The 21,912-nt window shown below is 41.1% G+C and overlaps 1 protein-coding gene across 2 annotated transcripts in view; it reads right to left on the bottom strand.

Moving 5' to 3' along the window:
* The window catches only part of Gs2 (glutamine synthetase 2), a 34,100-nt gene that overhangs the window by 4,336 nt on the left and 7,852 nt on the right, over positions 1-21,912 (bottom strand). The window contains exons 1-4 of one of the 2 annotated variants that reach the window (XM_089231687.1): positions 8,720-8,875; positions 4,366-4,723; positions 2,142-2,288; positions 1,719-2,046 (exon numbers count right to left, since the gene is read on the bottom strand). In XM_089231687.1, the coding sequence (XP_089087813.1) occupies positions 1,719-2,046; positions 2,142-2,288; positions 4,366-4,705 (815 nt within the window). In that variant the 5' untranslated portion in view covers positions 4,706-4,723; positions 8,720-8,875. Of the gene's footprint in view, positions 1-1,718; positions 2,047-2,141; positions 2,289-4,365; positions 4,724-8,719; positions 8,876-21,912 lie in introns of those variants that run through there. The other variant, XM_089231686.1, reaches the window with a different exon arrangement.

The following is a 21,912-nucleotide window of genomic DNA, read 5'->3' as shown; positions in this document are numbered from 1 at the left end:
AATTTTTATTAAATGAAGTTTTTTCGTAAAATATTTATTCGGTTTAGGAATAACTAAAATTTGATTTAGTCTTCTGGGATTAACAAGGCATTTATTGCACTGAACTCGATTTTTGTAAAACGGCAATGTAGATTTCCTAGAAATACAAATGTCTGACGGATAAACATGTTAAGGTTTATGTAGTTTTAGTCAAAGTTAAACTTCCATTAAAATTGGATAAAATCGATAAGTTTATTTTGCATTCGTAAAACTTCGTTAATGTTACCGATAGCCTCCTCCCCATGCTACGAGGCCATAGTTTGAGATTGAACCCAGGCATTCTACAGTGTCAATTTTTTATTATTTACTTTGAATTTTAGATAAAAAAAAATATTTGCGTAAGGCCGGGATTACACTATAAAAGTTTTGTAAAAGTGCTTTTATAGAACTTGAAGAATCCAACCAATAAACTGATCGGTCGCATTTTCTCGAATGTAATCGATCAGCTTATTAGTTGTATTTTTGAAGTTTTATAAAAGCACTTTTACAGTGTAATCCCTGCCTAAGAAAAAAAATCTGAATTTAGTTGAGACATTTTTTATGTGGGTTTTCCATTTCAGGTTAGTCTACGTAAATTCCAAGATATTTAATAGTTGAGACTTTGGCAGTTACAACAATTTGTTAGCACTTGACAGGAATCATCGTGATAGAGAACTCGGGGAGTTATAATATTGCTAGTCTTTTAATCTGAAACGCATACATTTAGTTTTATTAACATTAATATTCCATAACGTTTGCCAGAAACCAATTACGTGTTCTTAAGTCTTCATTTATGTATTAGTATTTAGAGTATTTATACTCTAATGAATATACGGTAATGATGAAGCACGGTTAAGTCATTTGAACTATATAACTCAAGTACTGTGAATATCACTTATTAAATAAAAATAGTACCAAAATACGTCGATAGGTGGCAATGGAGCACAAATATCGAATATGCTTACACATAAATAATATTTCCAGCACAAACTGCTCAATCATGGCCGTCGATTTTGAACAGTATTCTCTAATCGCACAGGACAGCATTCGGTGCCACGTTCTGGATATTTCCGCAGACTCACTACGATCTCCTCTGCGAAAACTACGGTTTTGCGATTACAGCAAATTGTTTAAAAAGAACGGGGAACATGATTGAGCACTTTTAGTGCTGCGTATTAAACATTTGTATCCAAGCATGTTCGATATTTGTGTGCACTCCAGCGCTACCTGTAGAAGGATATTTGTAATATTTTTACTTGATAAATGGCAAGAGCGTCATTTTAACAATCTGTGGTTCCAGGGGCGTAGCCAGAAATTTCGTTCTGAGAGGGACAGATTTCATTTCGGGGGTCAAAATTGATAGAATAGATTTAGCCATCTTTTTTCCCTTTTTTGCGGTCATTTTCTCACATTTCGGGGGGACCAGACCCCCCCCCCCAAATCCCCCCTCGCTACGCCCTTGTGTGGTTCAAATTTTGGAGCAGTAGAACGCACTCCAGAACTCTAAAGAGGGAAATTATTTCTCGCTATCCCTGCACTTTAATTTTCTGGGGGAGGGGACCCCATACTTTGGGGGGGGGACGCTCCGGACTAAGTTAGATCAGGTTTCATACATATCATTCCGTCGTTACCCGGAACTTGTTAGATTTAATTCATACAGAAAACGAGCTTTCGAAATTATATTATAAAGCGATACTTACACTAGGCCGTTCTCTTCTCTCATGGATTTCGTGCTGAAATTAGTGTGAGCTCCGGCTCCGTTCCAATCGCCTGGGATCGGTTTAGGATCGAAGGTCACCACGATGCCAAAATCCTCGGCCACACGGTGCAGCAAGAAACGTGCCATCCACAGGTCATCGCCGATCGCCACGCCCTCGCTCGGTCCGACTTGGAACTCGAACTGGGCAGGCATCACCTCTGTATTGGTACCAGCTATCGGGATACCGGCGTAGAGACAGGCCCGGTAGTGAGCCTCCAGAATATCCCGTCCGTAGACCTTGTCGGCACCGACTCCGCAATAGTATGGTCCTTGAATAAGGAAAAACACGCAGATATGTATAGCAAAGGAAATAGAGCACAGATCTTCAAGATTATCAAAAAAGAAAAACATTGACAAGACGCACCTTGTGGTCCCGGGAATCCATTCTTGGGCCAGCCAAACGGGTGCTTGTCGCTGTCCAGCAGGGTATATTCCTGTTCGATCCCGAACCATGGTTTGTGCTCTTTGGCTTTCATCATGGCCTCCAGGCAAGTTTTCCTTTTGTTCGATTCTAAAAAAAGTTAATTGAAAAACGTTGTAAAATGGGCTTTTCAAATGAAACGGGCATCGAGGGTGATTGAGCACCTACCGCAGGGGTGCGCAACCTCCGTCCCGCGAAAGTTCTTCCAGCAGAAAAATATCAAAACACACGATAAATAATTAGGCTGACCTTATTTCTTTTATAAAAATAGGAATATGGCCAAAAATTGACAAATAAAAGTGAAGTTGCCAACTATAGCTAAAATTGCCAATCGCGGAAAATGTACTGCAATCCAAAAGAAACGGATGTTTGATAAATATGCGAGATGTAATTATAAATAGCATGACTAAATCATGACCATCTTGATTTCAAAAATTCAACAATGCCTTGAGGGGGGCGCCAGGAGTTAATACTGCCAAAATTACGGGAATGTCCCGTAAAATACGGGTTGTACGGTCACCCTCAAGTTGCTGGTCCGCGAGCAACACAAATACCGCATATCTGGCCGGCAGACGAAAAAGGTTGTGCACCCCTGATCAACGGTATTTTGGCAAGAAGCTGAATCGCTCTGGAACGAATTCAGAAAAATCGAAATCGGCAGAGAGCTCTGCTTGCTGCTTCGCAAGGCTTCAGTGCTTGAAGTCGTTTGGACAGACACTGGCCACTTCATGAAGACGCCAGATCAGGTGTTTGACCTCAGCAGTGACCCGAAATCAACTTCGCAACTCATTGGACTTTTTCTCCAGCATGGCCCAGCCGCAAGGTAGCCTGCTTATATCCACAAGCGACAGAGCGGGAGCCATGTTTGGTGTTTGCATTGGACTTTTTCGAAACTGGTGAAACCAGTGACGTAATAGTAGGTGCCTTTGAGGGGCTTATTTTCAAAAGGGACCATTTCCACTTTTTCCAAATTTACAGTAGAAGTAAAAAACGAATCTCTTCGAAACAAATTTTGCTTTAGAAAAGTAGAAAATAGCTCAACAGGTATCAAGCATTTAGGAGAATGGTAGAAGAATATTTAAATAGTACGTTCATTGACCAACATTCAAGAATTATCCACATTTGAATTTTGGAAATGTTCAGTTTTGAAAAAAAAAAAATTAGTGGAAATTTTACCTTTTTATTAAAATTTAAGCTGGTCAAAGTCCAAAAAATTAGAAATTTCTACGTCGCCTGTTGATTTTAGAAGGTTTTAACTAGCCTCAGAAGGTACCCTTACACTGTTCTCTCGTCATTAACATAAGAAATCCGATCATTCTACAGTGGAACCTCCCATAATGGACACTGCCGTTAGAGGACACCTCTACTGATGGATACAATTTTGAGTTGCATTGAAGGGACTCTACACTCCTCGTTAGTGGACAAAATTTTCGGTACCATGGGTGTCGCTTATCGGAAGGTTCGGTCATTGCAGATGAAAAATACTGAAGTGTACGAGAAAGGTGGATATGTTCCTTTTGATGGAAACGACTACCTTTATATACATTGCAATTTCTACCAAAAATATTCCCGTTTGAATAATCCCGGTTACATAATCTGAAAGAGCTTATCCCAAAAGATTCGCAAACTGTACAAAAACCTGGGTGGCCGAGGCTATTTGAAACCCCCCCCCCCCGAGACCATCTACCAATAATTGACTACCATGCAACGCACCATTCTACCTCCGGCGTACAGTCTCGAGTCTAGATACGAAACGATTTTCAGTCCCCTCAATGTTTTCATGTCGGCGACCGTTTTGTACGACATATCTATGAAGCCCTTGAGAATCAAGTTTGGGCCATGACTCATAGCTCAAAACCTTGGCTGCAAGAGGGGGGGGGGGGGAGATCGTACAACCTTTCCCCCCCCCCCTTCCCGTGACCCAAGTGTAGTTTTGATCGGAACCCATTTCTTAAGGCCCGTAAGTGATTAAGCTGTTAGTGGATTTGAACGATCACAGCTTGGCTCACGATACAAGAACAGAATTTCCCCTGCTTCAGACTTTCGAAAACGAACTGTAACATACACTGAAATTTGACTCACTGGTCAAAATTTTCCGACTTGCCCATACGGAAAATCAGGCCAAGTCTTAACCACCGAGTATGTAAATAATTTTTCAGAAACTAACCTGTAGGCTTATTGTTGAACTTATAGGTTTCACACAGCACCAGCTTATTGTTTCCTCTCCTGAAAGGGTCGTTGTACAGAGCGACCGGATGCAGGTAGATGTCCGAATTCGAACCTTCGGCCTGATACGTGCTGGACCCGTCGAAATTCCAGATCGGAAGTTCCTCTGGGTGCTTTGGTACGAAATCCAGAGTGCGGGTTTTGGCCCTCATGTGCTCTCCGGTGCCGTCTATCCAGACGTACATGCATTGCACTTTGTTCTCGGGCTGCGGTAAAGTCAGGTATTGGGCAAGAGTCTGCTTGTTCAACAAGGGTGATGTGGCCGCCATACCTGAGGACATGATTGGACTTGACGTTACCTGGAAATAAATTAAAAATGATTAAGCGAGGTCCTTGCAAATGATCAGGAGTAATATCAAGCTAAATTAGATTGGGAAAATGAAAGCGAAGCAAATATGATAGTCTACGGCAATGATTCCCAGACGGTGCACCGCACCATCCCAGGATTCCCCGATTGTATAGACCAATTTTTATGCTTGTAAATAAAATTTTAAAGTCATTCTGCGGGAGAAATCACGAATCTGATTCCCCAGGATTTTGTTCAGGATTTCCCCCCCCCATGAGGGTCCCACACTGAATTAAATTTACAATGTAAAAAATAGAACAGGATTTCCCCCCTCGGAGGAAACAAATTTAAAAACAAAGTCTAAATGGAAATTTACTAGCAAATAAATATACTATAGGAGACCCACAAGAAAATTCGGGCCAAACGGGGGAAATAGATTAAAAAACATTTTCCTCATCCAGGTCCTTCACGTATTTTAGGCAAAGATCTTTGCCTGGTTCATCCTTGGGGCTCCTCCAGTGGGGGGGGGGGGGTACATCCGTCCGGACTGATACTTATCACTAAACCACGCACACAATACTATATCACCAGAAGCTGGAAAAGAACCCCTTCCCCATAGGCGTCAGATCCTAGGGGGCTTAGGTCATTTGAGCCCCCCAATAACTTCCTAAAAACAATTATGCGCTTGAGTCCCGTTACATGGGAAGACCAGCAACTTTCCCCAATGTTTTCTTCACATGTCAGCGCCTCTGATCCCCCAGCGTCCTTAACCCCCGCAATTACAAACTTGAAATTTAATAATTTAACCTCAAATATGCGGTCTCCTACAAAAGGGAGATTCATCCTGCCCCAGGAAATTTCATAAATTTTCAAGCGTAAAATTTACTACCAAATAAGGGATCCGAAAATGCAATTTCAATGCCTGGCCGGAATTTACGAAAATCAAAAATTCTCTTCAGGGCTCCCACGTACTGGTGCTTTGAACTGGGGATCTTAAGAGCTCAATGGAAAATGCGGTCCCAGTAAAGAAAGGAGTGAATGAAGTGCTCGCCCGGGTCCCCGATGTTATATGAAAAATTATACTATAAATATCATCCGAATAAGGCAGAAAATTTATATAAATCACCGAGCAAATAACAAATTACTCCACAACCAAGGATGACGAAGCGTCAGAAAACAGCCAACAGTACAATCACCAGTTGAATGGTCCCTTCCAACCCTCGAAAAATTAAGATTTAAATTTAAAAATAATTTCAACCTTAAATCTACGCCCCCCACCAGAGATTCATCCTTGGGGCTTAGGAAATACGTTTGAAAATTTATGAAATCTATCTAACAAATAAAAGGGCCTCGGAAAAAAAAGACCCATGCTTGAAAATTATTACGGAACCAAAACGATTTCTCTTTACAGCTGCCACGTACTGGTGGCCTATGGAAGGGAGGGGGGCACTAATGATCCCGGCCTTTAAACCGGGGGCTCAATTTTCCATAGAGCTCCTAAGTAGGGGGAAATACTCGTCCTTAAATATTTCTCGTAATTTCACTGATGTGGTTCAAATCGAAAACGTAAAACCATGACCCTCAAGAGCAAGATTCATCCTGGGGGCCAAGGAAATGGACTTCATAGGGCTCTAGCCTGCTGGGGGCACGGGATGATTATCGTTTTTCCACACTATAAATTCACAATAGAGAGCACGGAAGAAAAAAAAAAAAAAAAACTCCTGATGGCCCACCAAAAATATTAACCAAGGGTCCCATGGCCCGTATACAATCCCGTGTTGTATACGGGCCATGGACTTCACAAAATTTTCAAACAATCTATTTACTTAACAGCAATTACAAAAGGACCCGCAAAACATTCAGGCCAAACATGAAAATAAAATCATTACTGGCATTAGTGGGCATTTTGCCTGTTGTGCTTGTATAAAACCAAATCAATATGCTCACGTACCGATGTCTAGAGGCCGAAACAATACACTGACGTGACGATTATCACCTCACGTCAGAGACATTACGTCAGAATTTCCACGAATCGGAATTCACAACGTCTGACATGACGTTGACGTGAAATCACGTCACGTCAGCGTAGTGTATTTCGGCCTTTTTAGACCGGGATCTGTACCATAGAACATCATTCAAAGTGGGGGAAAATATTCGCCCCGGACTCGTGACATAAATAATATCAACCGAATACGGCCCAAAAATTTCATCACCGAGTCAATTGTAACAAGTTAGTTATAATTGCCCCCCCCCCCCGTGTCATGATTCCGGTCCCCCATGGAGCTCGTCTGAAGTATGAGACAAAACTCTTCCCGGACAGATTCTTATATAAAATAAAACTATACTAGAAATTTTGTGTGGTCCTATTCTGAATTAATCTTTCATCACAGAGGGGGCCCTGCTGCAAGATGCGGGGCCCCAGAACATTAAATTTCCCAAAAATTTACGAGCAAATATAGAGCGTCCGCAAAAACAAACCCCCCCCCCCCAGCATGAAAATAGATCACCCGAATCTGACCCAAAAAATCTCATCACCCAGCTGATTATAATAAAACAGAAACATTATACGAAAACCAAAACAATTCACTTCAGGGCTCTATTGGTATCTTAGGGAAAATTGGGGCCCCGGTGAAAATCATCCATGTAATGTACTTTCTTCAAAGTAAGAGAAATACTCGTCCCAGACAAGTATAAAATTACACTATAAATATCGCGCGAATATGGCTCAAAAAATTTCATCACTGAGTTAATTGTAACATTATTCCACAACCAGGGATGGCAAAAAGCTACAGAAAACATCTCCCAATAAAAGCATCACAATCATCGCCAGCTGGAGATGGGGCCTCTACCCAGGGCAGTCTTAAGAGCATCATAGGCCCCGGGTCAAGTAATTTTTTCTGAAGCCCTACCAGGCAAATTCTCGAAAATTTCAACCTGATCATTGTTGTGAAGCCCCTTTTCTCTTGAGGCCCCTGGGGCAGGGGGAGCCAAGTCATGATCCCGGCCTTTTCCACGGAGCTCCTCAGAAGTACGAGGCAAAATATTAGTCCCGGACTGATTTTCTCACAAAATTATACTAAACATTTTGGGTCCTATTTTGAATTATTTAGTCACCGAGAAACCCTTGCTGTAGGACGTGGGACCCGAAAACTTCGCATATGAAATTTTTAAACGAAAAATTTACTAGCAAAAATATAAAAAGGGGCCCGCAAAAAATTCAGGAAATTCATTAAGTTATCATTACGAAAACCAAAACAAATTCACTCGATGGTTCCCACGTACTGGTGTCTTAGACGGTGGGGGAACAATTTTCCCCCATGAGCTCCAAAGTAAGGGGGAATACTCGTCCCAAACTTTAGCATAAAATAAAACTACAATATAAATATCGCACGAATGCAGCCCAAAAATTCCATCACCAAGCTAATTATAATAAATTATTCCACAATTTCCATGTAGCTCCTGGGAAGTACGAGGAAAGATACTCGTTCCGGACCAATTCTCATAAAATAAAATCATACTAGAAATTTCGGGGTCCTATTCTGTGAATTAATATTTAAAATCACCAAGAGGCCCTGTTGTAGGATGTGGAGACCCCAGAACATTTTTTCAAACATAAAATTCACTAACAAATATAAAGAGCCCGCAAAAAATTCAGACCATGCATTAAGATATCATTACGAAAACCAAAACAATTCACTTCAGGTCTCCAACGCACTGTGGTGTCTTGGACGAGGAGGGACCTCGAATTTTTCACGGAGCTTCAAAAAGTGAGAGAAAATACTCTACCATAAAACAAAATTACACTATAAATATCGCCCGAATACGGCCCAAAAATTTCATCACCGAGCTAATTATAACAAATTATTCCACAACCAGGGGGATGGCAAAGCTACAGAAAATGTCATCACCAGCTGGAGAGAAGGGCTCCCCCCCCCCCCCCTCCACCGTTTTCAACCCCCGCATTATCAAAACGATGAATAATGGGAAATAATTTCGAAAAATAATTTACCTGATTCCTGTGTCAAGACGAGAATAATAATGATTATTACACCTTAATAATGGCGGTCTATCTTTATAAAAGCTCGGGAATTTGTTGGAAAAGAGATTTCCTTTCGGCATAGATCGGCTTCTTTCAGTGATGATGATTCGTAGAGGATGCTCTCACCGAGACTGAGGATTTCCTGCCTCTTTTATATGGCATTTGCCTCTTCTCCGGCAGTGATGCAGTCGCAGCACGTGATACGCGGCATCTCATTGGCTGCGGCCATGAGCGAACCTCGTGCCCGTTTTCTCTCTCTCTCTCTCTTAAACCATACGCCACTGCCTTTTCTCTCTCTCTCTCTCTACACAACTGAACACTCTTCCCTTTCAACGTGAAAAGAGGGGGTGATGGTCAATGGCGTGTGCAAAAAGGAAATATGAAGTTTGGCAAATTCAACGTCATGAGTCATTAAGAGATATTTAATTTATAATACACACCGTTGAGCCCTTGAATTTTTATGTTCCCTTAGAGCCGGTAAGGGACGTGGGGCCCACGTCCACAGGGGGCAATGTGATTTTTAAGGTGGGTGAGCAAGTCGATTTTCTAAGGGGGGGCAATCAGGATTTATGAAAATTTATAGTCGATGAAAAAAGTAATTTCTCAGTATTAATGAAAAATTCATATTCGGGGGAAAATCATTACAAAATTGATGAAAATTCATATTCAATGAAAAAAATGGTTACAGAATTGATGGAAATTAATATTTGATATAAGAAAATAATTTGGAGAATCAATAAAAATTCATATTCAATGAAAAAAAACTAGATATTTTAATGAAAAAATTTTATAAATATAATAAATGATAAGAAAATAATTTCAGAATGAATAAAATTCATACCGTTTAAAAAAAAATCCATAAAGTAATGAAAATTCATATAATCAATGAAATTTTTTCCCTAGAATTAATCAAATTCATGTTCCGTAAAAAAATAATACACAAATTAATGAAAATTGATATTCAAATTAAAAAGAAAAATGGCAGAATTAATAAAAATTAATATTTTAAAAATATAATAAATAATAAGGAGATAATTTCCGAATGAATGATATTCATATTCAGCGAAAAAACTAATCCACGAATAAAAATTAATATTTAATGAAAAAAATAGTTTCGGAATTTTAATGAAAATACATGGTTGATGAAAATTTTTTCTCAGAATGAATACAATTCTCCGATAATGAAGGGCTCCCTATCTGAATAGGAGTCCTGAGGGCCCAGTTGAGTTCACCTGTTAAGAAGCCACTGTATCAATCAAAATAACGCAGTATGAGACTCAGTTTGACAATGAATCTCTTCAGGAAAATTCTGAGTTTTTAAAATTGAAATTCATAGAAATTTATTGAAAAAAACAAACAGAAAAGTTTTTTCAAACATTTCAACTTTTCACAAACTTTTTTTTCGATCATCTTGGGGGAAGGGCTGCGCTTTCAACAATGTGTCTGCATAAAATGATCTTTCAACAATGTGCCTGCATAAAATGACCTTCCAACAATGTGCCTGCATAAAATGACCTTCCAACAATGTGCCTGCATAAAATGACCTTCCAACAATGTGCCTGCATAAAATGACCTTCACACAATGTGCCTGCACAAAATTATTTTCAACAATGAGCCTGCATAAAATTATTTTCAACAATACATCCGTTACAAATGACTTTTAACTGTGTGTCTGTTACAAATGACTTTTAACGGTGTGTCTGTTATAAATGACTTTTCAACATTGTGTCTGCATAAAATCACCTTTCAACAATGTGTCAGCATAAAATGACCTTACGACAATGTGCCTGCATAATATTATTTCAACAATACATCCGTTACAAATTACTTTTGACAGTGTGTCTGTAATAAATGACCTTTAACAATGTGTCTTTTACAAAATACTTTTAACAATGTGTCTGCATAAAATGACCTTTCAACAATGTGCTTGCATAAAATGGCCTTACGACAATGAGCCTGCATAAAATTATTTTCAACAGTACATCCGTTACAAATGACTTAACGATGTGTCTGTTACAAATGACTTTTAACGATGTGTCTGTTATAAACGACTTTTCAACATTGTGTCTGCATAAAATGACCTTTCAACAATGTGTCTGCATAAAATGACCTTTCAACAATGGCCTGCATAAAATTATTTTCAACAATACATCCGTTACAAATGACTTTCGTGTGACAGTGCGTCTGTTATAAATGCCCTTCAACAATGTGTCTGCATAAAATGCCATTTCAGCAATTTGTCTGCATAAAATGACCTTTGAACAAGGTGCCTATTGAAAATTACTTTTTTACCGATGGCTGTGTAAAAATCCATTCAAACAATGTGTCTGCTAAAAATTATTTTCGAACTGTGTGTCTGCCAAAAATTACTTAGGCCTACTAAACTACTTTACCTAATGCCGCTTAGGGGGGAAACTCTAGGCAATTTCAACTGTCTTGCATTCAGGGCCGTAACTAGGCTGGGCAACCGGGCACTGTCCCAGGGCTCCGAGCCGAACAGGGGCCCCAAAAAAATTTACTTATTTTGCATAATAATAATAACCCTTTCAAGAAGGGCCACAGGAAAAAGTCTGCCCCGGGGACCCAAAAAGACACTACGGCCCTGCTTGCATTGATTTTCTAGTAAATTTACGGTAAACTTGATGTAACACATAGCGGAAGAAAATTAAAAATAGAATAATGTTGGTCGGCTAGCCCAGGGATCCTTGGCTAGAACTATGCCAACCACCAACCACTCGTGGGGGCCATGTCCGCATTGGAGCTGTGAGAAGTACCTACGAATCCTTTTTTATAAGTGTTTTAATTTGCGTTACCTGCCTAAGATCGATAAAGACTAATTAGAAAAAATTTCGCTGTGTTTTTTTCCCCCATTTGCTTCGTCGATTCGAAAAACACAAACAAATAGATCCAGCCATTGGCCGAGCCGCTAAATAACTGCTGGAACAGCCTTCGGTGGGCTGAACGAGACAAAGATCGAGAGAGAGAGCAGCTGATCCTCGAATAAATTTTAATTTGTCTGCAGATAAATCAAATGCTGTGACGGTGTTTTCTTTGAGAGGGGAAGAGTAATATTCAACACACAACAGACGGGGTAATGCCCCTGGGGAATGTGGGCTATGAAGAATTAGGAAAACTACGTGTGGCAACAGATTTATGAGACGAGATTTTGGGATAGTAGACACAGAGGCTCATTTATGGTTTTGCAGCCTGTGAGCTACACGAATTTTGTCAGCCTTCTCCAATTTTCTTGACTACTCTTTCCTCGAATTTGCCACCCTGTGCTATAACCCACGTATACTTCCCCCCAATTTCACTGCCCACTCCACCACATTTGGCCACTCCCCACTCCTGCAACTACATCTGTGTCTCTAAGTCACTCTTTTGGTCACTCACATACTTGCACGTGCTCCAGGTCACTCTTTTGATCGCTCACTGACATAGTTCCTTGCTTTATAGGTACCCTTTTGATCATTTACAAATTTATACATGCTCTAGGTCAATGATTCTCAACGTGGACGTTAACGCCCCCTTGGGGGCGATGGAAAGTTCCAGGAGGGCGGTGAAAGCTACGGGTATAACATAGGATCCTATAGGTTGGATTGGGTTGGGTTGGGGGGCGATGGGGGGAAAAAATTTCTGAAGAAGGGGACGATGGGACAAAAAAGGTTGGAAAACTATGCTCTACGTCATTCTTGTGGTCATTCACATGCTTTCATATGCTATAGATCAGTGCTTCTCAACCACCGGGCGTCTACATCATTCATACTGGGCCACGAATGATTGGCTGGTTCCCTTTTTCCCATTCATTTTCCGTTAGTCGTGTATTTGACTGAGCCTTACACTTACAAAAATAAATGAAACCTGGCCGTTGGCTACCAAAGGTTGAGAACCACTACTCAAGATCACTCACTGATCTGGTCCCTCACTTTGTATGTCACTCCTTTACTACTTTGCTCACTCAGGTACTTGCAAACTCTCCAGGTCACTCTTTTGGTCACTCACTGGTCTAGTTCGTTGTTGTCTGGGAGGCAGATTTATTGAGGTTTATACACAAAAATTTCTTCGTGCACCTCCCATTCTACTAGCTTTCTTGGCCCACTCATTCCATTAATTTGCTACCCTGGGCTATAGCCCGCTAAGATTCCCCCCCCCCTCCGTAAATGCTCCACTGATAGTAGACATTCGTTCAGCTTCTTTCAAAACTATGATAATATACGGGGTGGTTCAAAAATGTATGTGCTAACTTCTACAAGAGGTCGGAGACAAAAAGACTGATCGGAATTACACGTGGTAAAATTCAAAACTCTGGATCCTTAGCATAGAATTCCTAATCTTGAATACAAGATTAGGAAACTAAATTAGAAAATAAACCTCGATACAACGATACTCTGCGAACGAAGAAAGAATATCGTTGCAGAGGAATTATCGTTATATCGACAGGTAGCATTATCATTAGGTACCGCCAAATTTATGCTGTTGTTGTTGGCATCTCTTCTGCATTGGCGTTGTTAGTATCACTATAAAATGCATTTAAAAGCATTTATTCGGCAGCAAAATATTTTTAATTGGTGAATAAAATTCAGTTGGTTGTTTCACCCTGTAAAAGTAGCTTCTTAGACAACACTTTTGTGTACTACACAGAAAATAGCTTCACGGCAACTTCATTAACATTTTTGGAGGGTGAATAGAGCAAAATACCGATGCTCTTACACACTCACGAAAGAACAAAAATTGATGAAGAATTTAAAGATATATTGAAGGTGATTTTGAGTGAAATATATAAAAAATTATCGTTCTAGAGAGCAGTTTTACAATCACCTCAAAAAAGATCGTTATAAAGGGATTTATCGTAGTTTTAAAGGATATCGTTGTATTGAGAAGAGTCTAACATTAGACTTACAGGTAATTTCAAGCAAGATTCGAAAAAATATCGTTGCAGAGAGATTTATCGTTATATCGAGTATCGTTGTAATGAGGTTTCACTGTAGTTTGAAATTCCCGAGCGCAAGCATCTTCAAAATCTTTGGCCGACGATACACATTTGGCTTCAGATGAAGTACACTCGTTTCCAAAAGTTAAGCACGCGACGGCTTATATAACATAATGACACCACTTTAACCGTGTCCTTCTGGATTGGACGGTTAATGAAACACCAATGCGTGGTACTGGGACGCATAGTCCCTTCAGTGGAGCTTTCGGCACACAGTACTGGCAAATATTGCCTTACCAAGTGATGCTGCAACAATGGATGTAACAGTGGTGAAAGTCACTCGTGGATTCCGCTTGGGTACTATAGCAATATACCGATCATCAGACTGGGGTGGTAACCCTGGTTGACTGGACACAGGTCTCCGTTCAGCTGTTTCACTTGCTTGGGAATTGTTTTCGTAATCGGTATATTGCTATAGTGGCTAAGCGGAATCGACGAGCGACCTCCACAACTGTTACTTCTAAGGTTGCAATATCACTCGGAAGGGACTGTATGCGCGAGTACCATGCGTTTGTGTTCCACTAACCATGTAATCTAGAGGGGCAAGATTAAAGTGGTGTCGTAATGTTATATAAACCGTCTCGAAACCGTCTCGTGCTTAACTTTTGGAAGCGAGTGTAAAAGCAATATCGCTGTGGGCATTATGCAGGTTGTCGTAAAAGACGGCTTCCAGGATCTGTACGAGTGCTGGCGACTTTTGATTTCTAAGATGTCTGGCGACAGGTATGAGCAAAACGAAACGCTTCCGATCACTTAAACTGCATTCGAAGAAATTTATTGCAGGTTGCAGAAGGTGCTTGAAGGCGCGACCATTAGCAGTAACATTCACCCGAAAGTCGGTTTTCTCAGACCCTTCCAACGTCTTACAGAAATGCGTGCTGCGAGGCCATCTACTGCATGAATACCTTGCATAACTATATGATTCCGATTTGTCTTTATACGCGTCCAACTACCTTTAAAGTTTTCACGTACAATTCTGAAACAACCCGTTGTAGGTAGAGTCGAGTATTTACGGTGCGACCAGTCATTCGAGGATTAGATCACAATAGCGAAGGACTGGAGCCATGTGATGGCTCGATATCGATCCAGCCCTTAGATCGATAATGGAGTTTTCAGTGAGCTGGTTCAGTGGCAGACATACTGTAAAGAGCTGATCACGCGACTTATCAAAGTCTTGATACAGTATCTAGAGAATTTTCTCGTGGGGTTTATCTCTCGGTTGTTGGGAGGTCACAAGGAACTGATGGTGACTCAAACAGAAGTCATAGGGATGTACAGATAGTACTTAATCACACAGCTGTGGTTCAAGCCCCTTTATTGTTGGATAACCCATAGAGGTCGTATGATCGGCTACTACATTTATCCAGAGAGTGTTCTACGACATCCCAGGGTCATGGCAAATATTAGTAAGGGGTACTTCAACCCAGGAATCAACCTCGTCTTTTTTTTTACTCTAGATATTGAACTTATTAGAAAATGGTATCTATATTATGGGACCGATAAAATTTAACGTGTGGGCAGAAACGTATTTACAGGGAAGGGGGGGGGGCCTTGTTGGGCCCAGGGTGGTAAATTTGATTAATGAGTGGTAAAGAAAATTATGGTAGAAGGACAGCAACATTTTTATAGATCACAAGGGGTGGACCATAAATCCTACTGCCTAGAGAGCGAGGGCCTAGCTCAGTGAGTGACCAAAAGAATGACGTGATGAGGAGAGTAACCTAGAGCGTGTGCAAACATGTGATCAAAAAAAGTAGGCAAGCATGTGAGTGACATGAAGAATAACCTAGAGCGTGTGCATGGGAGCGATAAAATATATTAGAGTGGCCTAAAGAGCGAGGGACCAAATCAGTGAGTGACCAGAAGAGTGACCTCGAGCGTGTGCAAGAATGTGAATGACTAAAATGGTGACCTAGAGCGTTTGCAAGAATGTGATTGACCAAAACAAAGTGCAAGCATGTGACTTATCAAAAGAAAGACAGACAGACTTGGAGTACGACCAGAACAGTGAGAGACCGAAAGAAAGACCAAAAAATGACCAAGAAAGTGTTCGTGCATGGTAATGACCAAAAGAGTGGCTTGGAGACATATTTTTACAGGGACTGAGGCTAAGCGGTCTATAGCTTAGGGCTGCAAATCTGAAGAATGATTGTTCAAGAAAACCGGACTGAAATGGGAGAAGAGCGGCAAAACCATATATATATATAAATCCGCCTCTGCTTGTGGGGGGGGGGGGAAGAGAAGGGCTCCGTCAGTACTACTGGACTGAAGTTTCCCATTGAGGGCATTTCGCTGAGTGCATTGAGACAAAACTATACAAGATGCTAGCGCTGCGTGAAAATAACCAAAAGTAAAACTTTATAAGTTGCAGTTATAGGCACTTTATGGTGCTATCGAAATTCTTCAAGATCGAGAAAAAGTGCCGTGATATGTGTGGTGTGTGTGTGATTAATATCCTAATCCCACTTTCAAGGCAGCCAAATAGTTTGGGTATACTTGGGATACAGGACAGTCACGAGTTTTGGTGGTAGTGGTGCATACCAGTGGTATGGGTTGTATCCCCCGACCTCCTCCGGATGAAAAACCTGAGCCCCTATTTCTCAGGGCCCCATAATTTTGAGCCCCCACGAGACCCCCTCTCTGTAATCCACGCTTATCCACAGCTTTCCAAAACAGTTTAACAAATAATCGATTCGAAAAACCATTGCCAGGATCGCCAGTACGGTTTGACAACCCCTGGTCAGCCCCCCCCCCCTAAGTATTGAGCACGGCGAGAGAATCCGAGACACGGATTGTCAAAGAAGTTCATGGTTGGCTGTCGTCATGGGAACCTTCAATAACTATAAAAAAGATTCAATAACTACCAAACCTATTGGCTACCACCCATATTGGCATCTTAACGCATGGGCTCAACCGGTCAAACGCCAGTAAAACGTCAAAATCTCCGCTCATTTCAGAATGGCTTGTTTCCCCAGAAACATCCGATGACCAAGGGATCAACTTTGACTTGAATGGGGAACCCTCGGCCAAACAGAAATAAGGGTAAGTAGCTACCTACAACAAGGGTCAAATATGTTTGATTAGTCAGTGAGTGCAAGCAAAATATCAAACTCGTCCTAGAGACAGAACGAGTTCGATAAAACGACTCCGCACGCTGCTCGTGACGTCAGCAAGTAGTCCATTTTCCCTCAGAATATTCAGGGGGAAAAAAATTCCCTCCTCGCGTGCCAGTATCATCGCTGTGCGGAAAAGAAGTGATCGGGCTCAGAATTGGCGATTTTTATGCCTCACATCCATTTGTGAGCCAAATTTTCCATAAATTTGCAAATATTTTTTGCATTGAAAAAGTTCATTTTTGATCGTCTGTGGGGATGCTCCCCCCCCCCCCGCACTTGCGTACATGTCTGATACCACCAATATGGTTTATAGGAAGCAGGGGGGGGGGCAGATCTGATCAAATTTTCTGACGGGGGGGGGAAGGAGAATTTTGCTGACGTGAGAGATCAAAAATGACTAAAGGGGTCATTCAAGTATTACGTCAGCATCGATGTGGGGGGGGGGGGGTTCCCGATTTGCTGACTTTCGATGGGAAGGGGGAGGGGGTTTGCATGATGCTTACGTCATCAACCAACCTTTATGAAAATATGAAATATTCTTGATGGCATCTTATACTCGGTGCGCCAAAAACGAGAAAATTCTTTCGCTAGTTTGTGGGCAACTGAACTATCATTTTCCCAAATGATAAATCCCTTACAGAGCCACTTCAGCGATCTCTGAATGTTTCACGGATCCTTCAAGTGCTCCAGAAATGTGTCCGGGCCGCTTAAGTGCTCCGGAACTGTTCAACGCATCACTCAAGTGATCCGTAATTATGCCATGGATCACTTAAGTAATTTGGGAATGTTCCGCGGGTAATTTTTGAGTGATGTAGAACGGCGCTGGGAGGCCGTTTAAACGCTCTAAAATTGAGCCACATGTAACTCAAGAGATCTCTAAATGTGCCACGGATCGTTAAGTGTTCTGGGACTGTGTTGCGGGTTACTTAAGTGATCTTTGAATGTGAAAGTGATCTTTGAGGCCTATTTCAGTGATCTGAAAATGTGCCACACGGGCCACTTAAATGCTCTAGAATTGTGCCACGGGTCATTTAAGCAATTTGTAAATGTGCCGGGAGGCACAAAGGGGGAGGGGGTCAGAGTTTTGCCTACTTTTGCTTACGGGGGGGGGGGGCAAAAACGACTAAAAATTTGCTGACGTAGTACTTGAACGGCCCCAAAGCATTGTTGACGTAATACTTGAGTGGCACCCACATAGTAAAAACGGTCCCGACCTAGAATGTTATTGCTCCAGTTCAAAAAAACACTTTGTTTTTTCCCCTCTATAATAGTATTAGATGTAAAGAAACGATGTCAATGGCGTTTTTATGGTGCGTTGTTTTGGCGGATATTTAGAGGCTACAAAGTATATATATATATTATTGTATTTTATGAATATATAAAACATATACATAGAGAAAAGATTATCATTTCGAGACTCTTTTCTTTTATCTCTAACGCCAAACGCATAACAAAGACATAAAAAAAATGGCGGCAATAAAAACGTATTTCCGTTACATTTACAACGGAATTTTTATTCGCATTTATTTGCTTGTTACCCTCTTGTGTGTTGTTTTCTCGGTTGGAAGGATCGAGAAGAACCGACACGTGGTGATGTGTCACGGAGTGTCAAGCAAAGCGTATTAAAGATTATTAATACGCTTTGGTGTCACGTGTCTTACACCTGCATAGGAATGTGACTCGTATTCCCGTAGGAAGATGAAAAATCATTCATTTCCGAAGGTTAATCAATGGATTGTCGTGATTTATAGAGACAAATATGTTAAATAGAAGTATAAGTAGAAGTAGAGATATACGGGATATATCGCCAATTATCGCCAACGTGATAGCTAAAATTGCAGAAATCTGGAAACCGTGAACACATTAAATCGCCAACCAGTGAGAAATAAAGGGGATTGAGTATGTTTTTTTTTTATTTGACCATCCTGAAAATAATTTTTCCATTTGAACCTATAGGGCAGGCCCGTAACTAGGATGGGGCTACCGGGGCACTGCCCTGGGCCCCGAGCGCTCTAAAACCTAATTTTATAAAAATGAATAAGTGCCACATTTGTAGATCACTTAAGTGATCCGCGGCGCCTTTACAGATCTACAGATCACTTGAGTGACTAACGGCACGGTTCTAGAGCCCCTAAGTGGCTCGCGGCACATTTACAGATCAATTAAGTTACCTAGACATAATTGCAGACCATTTTTAACCCACGGGATATCTACATATCACTTGAGCGATCAACGGTACATTTCTAAAGCACCAAAGTAGCCCGTGGCACATCCCTAGATCACTTAAGTGATCAGCGACATATTTACAGATCATTTAATTAAACAGCGGCAGATTTGCAGATAACTCGGGTAATACTTGTGGCACATTTTCAGACCAATTTATTTGGCCCGCGACATGTTTCTAAATCAATAAAGTGGCATGCACTCTCCAAAATATTGAGCACCCTTGTTTTAAACCAAGGGTGCTCAACCTTTAAGAGAGCAGAGGGCATCTTAATTGGTTTGAAAACATTTCTCGGGGCCACCTAAGTGATCTGAAAATGTGCCACGATGCACTCTTGTGATCTGTAAATACAAATACAACGCCACAACAGGCAAAATGCCCAACGAGGTGGCTGATAAAAAGATGCCCATAAAAATATGGATGTCATATGTTTCAAAAATACGGCAACCCAATTAAAAATGCAATTAACACAAATTACAAACAATATATACACATGATAAAATATTATACAATGCCCATAAAGAATACTTATGGTTGTCTTATTCTAAGAATGGATAGCTTCTCGATTTACCCCAACATGTTTATCGTATTTCTTTTTAAACGTGTCAATTGTGTTACAATTTACTACCTCCGGGGGTAAGCTATTCCATTTATTAACAACCCTATTGGAGAAAAATTCCCTGCGACACCATAACCTTGCATTGTCCCTCACCAATCGATACTGGTGTCCCCTTGTAAAAGCAGTCGATTGGCGGTGTACTAAAAGTTCATGGTCCATCCTATCCATCCCATTGAAAATTTTGAACACTTCGATCATATCTCCTCGACACCTGCGTTCATCCAATGTAAACATATTCAAAAAATGAAGTCTTTCTTCATAACTCAAGCCCTGTGTGCCAATAAGGACACGCGTAGCTCTTCTCTGCACCCCTTCAACCAAGTCTATGTCCCTCTGTAGGTATGGTCTCCAAAACCTTACAGCATACTCCAGTCCAGGACGAACTAAGCCTCGAAAAAGCGGAAGAATGACTTTAGGAGAACGCGAAGAGACCTTTTTGAAAATGAGACCAAGCATTCTATTCGATTTTTTGACAACCGCTGAACAATGTTCAGAAAACTTAAGTCGCTCGTCAATGAGAATTCCCAAATCGGTGACTCTAGTTGCATCCGGGATAGTGACACCATTCAACTCGTAAGAGAACCGTGGGTTGTTCGAACCAAAATGAGCGACCATGCACTTATCTACGCTAAACGTCATGCTCCATTCATTTGCCCATGCTGCAATCTTGTTTAAGTTGGTCTGGAGCAACTCCCTATCGCTTTCATTCCCGATTACCCCCATTAGCTTCACATCATCTGCGAATTTGCTAGTAATTCCATCGATACCCTGATCGAGTTTGTCGATAAAAAGTGAAAAAAGTATGGGGCCAAGGACACTTCCCTGAGGAACTCCACTTGTGACGTCTGTCCAACCAGAGAATTCCCCGTTCACCATAACTCGTTGCGACCTATCTCTTAACCACGATTCTATCCAATTCAGCAAGTTGCCCCCTATTCCAATCTCGTGTAAACGCTTCAAGAGTTTGCCATGTTGGACCCGATCGAATGCCTTCTGGAAATCAAGGTAAACAACGTCGACATTTTTGCTCTTACCCAAAGCCTTAGTCACGTAATCATAGAAGCAAAGGAGGTTAGTTACACATGACTTCCCCTTCCTGAACCCATGCTGATTATCCGACAATACATTATTCTCGTCTATCCACTTCACAAACTGCCTTTTGATGATAATTTCCAAAATTTTCGAGAGGGAACTCGTCAAACTCACTGGACGATAATTAGACACCACTTCTCTACTACCCTTCTTAAATATCGGAACAACGTTAGCCAGTTTCCAATCTCTCGGGATGATACCCTCAGCAACACTACTCCTGTATATCTGTGCGACTGGCCCCAACAATTCATTAGCACCTTCCCTGAGAACCCTGGGATAGATATCATCTGGTCCTGGTGCTTTGCTTGCACATACATTTCTTAGAAGATTTAGGACCTCCACGTCTTCCACTTGAATATCGTTGAGCGTTTTATTACCCCATGCAACACCCGTATATCGAATATCATTATCTCCATTAAAAACCGACGCGAAAAAGTCATTGAAAGCACTACACATGCCTACATTGCTCTCTACTTTTGAGCCTCCTATCGAGAGGGGGCCAACTGTCCCCTTACATCCATTATTGACGTATCGAAAAAATGATTTTGGGTCAGAGCCAATGTTATCTGCCAACCTAGATTCAACTTGCTTTTTACTATCCCTTATCGCTTTCTTCAACACTCTTCTTTTATCAGTAAACAATGATAGGTCACCTCGTCCACTTTCATACTCTCTGAATGCTCTTTTCTTTTCAAGATAAAGGTTCCGCACGCTATCCGTGAACCATAGAGGGTGTGATGTACAAACACGCTTTTTTCGAACAAAGGGTATGACGTCGTGCAAAACAGAGGACAGCTTCGTACTAAATTCTTCCCATTGACTTACCACCCCTACTGATTCCAACCGGTCTTTGAAAACTTCCGCTAACCTTCTTCGCAAAACATCAAAGTTAGTTCTCCGAAAACAAGGAACCAGTCTTTTGTTATCAACCTTACCCGAGGAAAAGTTACAGTGAAATCTGACGATACGATGATCACTGGAAGAAAACTCTTCCCCCACCGAAACATGTTCAACTAGATCCTCAGAACTAGTAAGAACTAAATCCAAAATAGCAGTACCCCTAGTGGCTTCTGATACATGCTGATACAAAAAATTTTCGAGCACCAACTTAAGAAAGTCTCT

Source organism: Pholcus phalangioides, unplaced genomic scaffold (genome assembly GCF_987345545.1).
Source record: "Pholcus phalangioides strain wild (caught in Gottingen) unplaced genomic scaffold, Ppha-v1.0 ptg000004l_1, whole genome shotgun sequence".
Taxonomy (NCBI): Eukaryota; Metazoa; Arthropoda; class Arachnida; order Araneae; family Pholcidae; genus Pholcus; species Pholcus phalangioides.
Note: the sequence above shows the minus strand (reverse complement) of the source record. Positions and strands in the feature narration are given on the sequence as shown.